Below are 6,000 nucleotides of genomic sequence, written 5' to 3' on the forward strand. Positions count from 1 at the left end.
CGTGTTAACACAGGTTTTAAGGACTGGCTTCCCACTGCATACGACTGTCCTTACCCATAGATAACGACAGACGAGAAAGGAAGGCTATCTCTACTCAACACATTGAACATTTGAAAATATTGAGCGGTGTATGGCTGCCCAGTAGTGTGCACTGAGGTCGTTTGAATATTTCAATGGTAAAACATAAGATAACATAAGATAAGACACACAAATAAAAAACAAGATAAGGGAACTGAAGAACGGGAAGATAAAGTGCCTTGGATGAAACCACAGGAAGGGAAGCCCTGATTGAGATAAGTATCTTCTAGTTCCAAAGATAGCAAATTGACACCTCACTAAATCTTCAATTCCTCCTCATGCCTTTCTCTATATTTGATATAATATAGCACTTTATTCTTGCAATCATTTTTGGTCATTTCTAAGCGTTCCCATAGTTCTAAGGGAAAATATATTTGGCTAGATCGCACCCTTTTGGACAAGTAGGGTTAAATATCAGTGGGATTGTATCACCAAAATGAGGATTGTGGAATAGAAAACGCACAACCCTTAACTTCTCAGTGACATCTCAATTACAGGTCAGTCTATGTTTTTTCCACAGTATTTGTTGGAAACCGGAGACCATTGCATCTTAAAAACCAGTGAGTGATAATGAGCGCCAACACTCAGCTATTAAAACTACCAAAAGCTAAAAGCACGATGACTTTACAGCTCGATAATCAGGGATTTGCAAACCAGTGCTCAATGTTTGCAAGCGGCAACCGACACGGGAGCAATTGCTACACTGAAATAATGCCCATGGGTATCACCTCGTCCCTCTGGTTCCAACGTCTATGATTTCACCACTAGAGCATAGTTATCCTCGCCAGTCACTTTTGGTGTAACCTTGTGCTTCAGACCAGTGTTCGGTTTTGGTCAAATGAATAATCCTGGATTAGAGCATTTATTTGATGGTTCTAACGTATGCATCTTTGCTGGAAAGCTGCATCTGCCCCGTTCCTCTTCTCTCTACTATTTTAATTTAATGCAGCTAATAATTCAGCGTATTTCTAATAACTCTCACATTTTGAAGGTAAGCAAAGTGGAATACAGAGAGCCATAGAGATATGCCCACGATCAAACACTTTTGGTCAAGCTTGAGAAACCAGGATTACTACCTATATCTTCTTATTCCACAGTCTGCAAGCTATCTACCAAAACACACTTCTATCCTCTTGGTGAGTCATTTCGGTTTGTGAAAGCTCGTTATACGGGTGTTGAACTTAATTTCTAAGCATTCACTTGTTAAGCAGATAAGCAAACTGAAGGACAATTAAATCAAGTGGTTTGCCAAGATCATGTGTTTTTGGTCAGATGGATTAGCTGGAATTAGAACTCGGATTTTATGCCTCCAAAATGGACAAGTTATTTACCAGGACTCTTCTTTTTCTTTTTCTTTTTCTCCTTTCCTTTGAAATGTAGTCTCCTCCCTTGTGCCTGTGGTGGGTGGGGTGGGACAGAGTATGGTTGCAAGTTAGTACTGTATCTGGGTGTACAGGGCGCTGGTTGGAGTGTAGAAATGTATCTGTAAGCGGTGGATTGGTGATGCATGTGTATGGTAAGGTTATGTGCCAGTTGGGGTGTGGTTAGAAAGTGGTGCTATGTCTGCATGGCAGTTTGGGACCTGCCTGTCAGGTAGTTCTTGAGGTGCAGGGGTATGTCTGTGGGGTAGTCGGGTCAATGTATTGAGGACATTTGCATGTGAGGGTTGTTAGAGGTTGGGGATATGCCGTTAAGAGGATGAGGAGGATGGATAATGGAGCTTTGGTTGTGGTTTCTTAGGGAGGGTGGAGTGTGGCCATGTGTTTGTGGAGATATTTGGTTTGCTGGATTATGGGAATGGGCATGTATGGCCATTGATGGAGGTTGGGGATATGCTTATGAGGGGAGAGTCTGGCTATACACGAGGGGAACGGTGAGGTCAGGATGGGTTCTCTGCACAAGCCAATACAGTGCCCTTCTGACATGTAAGTAATCCCGCATGAAGTTATTATTGCTAATCCACTGGCAGGTGATCATTATCGTAAATCCTCAACCTGCTCCTTAGTAATGGTCATTGTGTGTAAATCCCCAAAGGGCCATGTTGCTAATCTCTGTCCTGCGATCATTACTGCTGATCCCTTGCATGCTGGTCAATGTTGCAAATTCTTCTTGATGGCACTTATTCCTAATCATTGGCCATTGCCATTCACACCTGCACACATTCTCACACCTCTCTGCATGCCCCCTCCCACACACCCGTTTTCACACTCACACACCATTGCAGTAACACATGTATGTGTGTGTAGAAGACACCTATGCATGTGCCCGCCCCTTTACGTATGCAAACACTTTAGTATGCATGTACGCACCCCTCCACGTGTATGCTCCCACATAAATCCATGCACACATTGCTGTGCACCCTCCCACACCGCTGTGCACGTGCTGACACACTTCTGCGTGCATGCTCTCATATCGCTACATGCATGTGCACATAAGCGTGCTCCAACAGAGAAGAGTTGGATAGAAGATTTACTTTCAGTTGGGTTGTCTGCTGTGCAATACAATGATATATGTTAACTTGAAAAAAAAGATGTAGCCGTAGCTGAAAAATGTCAGACTTCCAGTCACCAATCTGTAATTGTTAATTTGTAACATTAGCTGCAGTGCCAACGGTTTATTCTAAAGTGGCTCCTTATTGCTATTGTCCAAGATACCACTCATGATTTACTTTAATGTTTAAAAAAAAGAGCATGAAGGCCCACTCCCTTAAATTAAGATCACAGCAAAGGGGACGGTTTATATAAAATGGTGACCTAGGATGGGGCAGCATGTCAGAAACAACCTATGTCCTTTTAGCTTTTTCTCCTGTTGGGGCTGCTGTGAATACATGATGCTGTGTATACATGTAGCTGTGTTTCCTAATTCAATTGAGTAATGGGATTATCTCTCCCTCACAAAAGAGTTGACCCACACCACAAAAAGTACTGTTTCTTGTGCAAAATGCGTGTGCCTCAGCAAAACAATAATACTTGTTTCGATGTATCCTTTTTCCGCTCTCAGACTGTGAACTTCAGCCTGGTGCCACCTTTCATCAGAACCGCCTACATTGGGGTCTGTGCCTTCCTGTGGACCACGTTTCTGTGCTACGTCCGCAACCGGGACATAGACCAAGTCACCGCGCGGCTGCTACAGGCTCTGCCCAATGTCCTCCACAAACCGTCCTCTGACCTGGGTCAGGAAGAAGGGAAAGTGTCAAAAAAATAACCAGAGCTCGCTTCATTCCTCTATACTGAATGTACCGACATGGAATGAAACCGCGGCGGGGCCATTATTATGTGAACATGTTTTAAAATGTCTGGATTGCTGCTAACTTCAGAGTGGACGCCCAATGTTTACATCTCATCCCTATATCCCACCCACCCACCAAGAGCTGCTGTAACTTCACATCTCATCCCTATATCCCACCCACCCATCAAGAGCTGCTGTGACTTCACATCTCATCCCTATATCCCACCCACCCATCAAGAGCTGCTGTGACTTCACATCTCATCCCTATATCCCACCCACCCATCAAGAGCTGCTGTGACTTCACATCTCATTCCTGCATCCCACCCACCCATCAAGAGCTGCTGTGACTTCACATCTCATCCCTACATTCCACCAACTCATCAAGAGCTGCTGTAACTTCACATCTCATTCCTGCATCCCACCCACCCATCAAGAGCTGCTGTGACTTCACATCTCATCCCTCCATCCCAGTCACCCACCTACCAAGCGCTAATGACTTGTATCATTTATCATGTGCACCTTGTGTGCATGACTGATTTGTGTCTGTTTACCGTGGCAACTGTCAATGTACAATTCTGATTGTAAAGGCTACTGTGTCCCAACTCATAAGTTAGTGAGGGGGATAGCTCGGGGGCAACAAGTTTGTCTTTGAAGCAAGACAAGGCAGCACAACGCAGGTTCGAATCCCGATCCCGCGCTTAGAACCTATAACAGAACAATTATAAGTAAGCTGTTGAAAATAATTCCACTGCAAAAAATAACATGCAGTTCCCCTACATCTGATTATGTTTTAATAAATCAGGAATTGGGTCCTGGAAGGTATTTTGATTTCCTGGTAAATGGAGTTCCATGGATATGTCTCCTCACCATGATATCTGAAGCTCCAGAATATTCTGCTGGACTTTGCTGCCTCTCTATCATGAACATCAATATAATTGTGCCAATTAATGTATTTTTCTTGGTCCCAGCGAAGCATCAGCTCTGACCCTTCTGACATCTTTCACTACTGCATGAGCCCATAGATGAATGTTCTTGCTGGGTCTGGACATGGAAACGAGGGTCAATGAAGCCGTAAAGGGACTATGTCCCTAAGGACCGGGAGAACAGCTGATGGGCAATGCGTTCATCTTGGAAGCAGGACAATGTAGAGCAACACAGGTTTGAATCCCGGTCCCACGCTTAGAGACTGGTTTCCCATAATTAGTGTGTTACAAAAGATAAATTATGTCTCATTGATGCTTGGCATGAGCTGGACTAGTATTTATTGGGTCTGACCTTGCAGCAATAGGTCCAACTAGGTTTTGGCTGGGAGGCTGGCTCTGCTATTCCAAGGAGTGGTCTGATTGGGACTGGTCAGATAGATACATTAAACAGATAGGTGTAAAATGTATTAATGTATGGCGCACCTAGATCGGACTTGGTTCAGCCATGAAACATATAGGTTTAGCTGGGTCTACCCATGGCATGCATAGGCAGAGGCGTAGCCAGGATTATCTAGCAAGTGGGGTCTGAAGTCAATGTAGTTGGGCCCACCGCAGTGACATTAGCATCTGTAAATGCCTACACAGCAGTGCTGCTCAGTGGGCATTTCCAGATTTTGGGTGGTCCTTGCCTGCTCACGCCCTACTTTGTCTACGCCTCAGTGGATAGGTCCGATTGGCTCTGGCCATAAAACAACGTGATCCAATTGTGTCTGCCCATAAAGTGGCTAGGCCCATTTGCTCCCTCTTTCACAACACTGTTAACAAAGGGCCCAGAACTGGAAGGTTGTTGTGGTACAGAGTAATTCACTGTTATTATTATCTCCAGCAATAAAAGGTCCAATGGTTCATCTTTGGTGCCATATAGTGTCTATTCATGCCACTACCACCAACAATAGATCTACAAACGGCCAGTCCATGTAAGATTTCACCGTCAAAAAACGTTCATGCTTTTTAAGGTGTATGTTATTCAGTGTCTCTCTATGATGTCACCATTACCAACAATGAAATGTGCAGAAAGGCAAACGGTTGAGTTCATACAATTTCTGACTATGGTCTCCCCAACAATAAAATAGGCTTAATTGAAAGTTGAATGTAATGTGTTCCCACTTTATTGTACCAACCTCAACAGCAGTACAATGCCCAGGAGTGTGAGTTAGTTTCCTACAGTGCCCCTCTACTACATACCCATACCCTCAAAAGGTCTAAGAGTGTATGATTGATGTATCGCTTATCTATCACCAGCAATCAAAAGTCCAGGAGTGAATGATCAATGTCATACAGTGTCCCTCTACTACATAACCATCACAGCCAATGAATGACCTGCGAGCACATTATTGATGTCATACAGCATTGATCTATCCGTAACATAGCTATACCAGCAACAAGAGGTCCACGATTAATTGATCCTTGTCACACGTGGCCCTGCATTTCCCTAACCAACCCCAGCACAGTAAGGTCTAAGAGTGAATCATTGATGCTGCACAGTGATCTATCGCATGACCATCACCACACATAAAAGGTCCATGGTCCAGAGTGAACAATCGTTGGCATACAGTGTACTATGTTACATAATATCACCAGCAACAAGTGGTCACACTATAAATGATCTTTTCCACACAGTGGCCCTTTTCACATAGCCAGCACCACCGATAAAGGACTTTCAGTGAATGATTTGTGTCCTACACCAGCAATAAAGGCACCTTTTGCAAAA

General features: G+C 44.0%; 1 protein-coding gene across 2 annotated transcripts in view; it reads left to right on the top strand.

The window, feature by feature from the left end:
- The window catches only part of MPV17L (MPV17 mitochondrial inner membrane protein like), a 388,825-nt gene extending 383,445 nt beyond the window's left edge, over positions 1 to 5,380 (top strand). For both annotated transcript variants that reach the window (XM_069607017.1, XM_069607018.1), the window contains one exon: positions 3,079 to 5,380. In XM_069607017.1, coding sequence (XP_069463118.1) covers positions 3,079 to 3,282 — 204 coding nt within the window. In that variant the 3' untranslated portion in view covers positions 3,283 to 5,380. The remainder of the gene's footprint in view (positions 1 to 3,078) is intronic.
- Positions 5,381 to 6,000: the final 620 nt, after the last annotated feature.

Source organism: Ambystoma mexicanum, chromosome 1p (assembly GCF_040938575.1).
Source record: "Ambystoma mexicanum isolate Mex_15411 chromosome 1p, UKY_AmexF1_1, whole genome shotgun sequence".
Lineage (NCBI taxonomy): Eukaryota > Metazoa > Chordata > Amphibia > Caudata > Ambystomatidae > Ambystoma > Ambystoma mexicanum.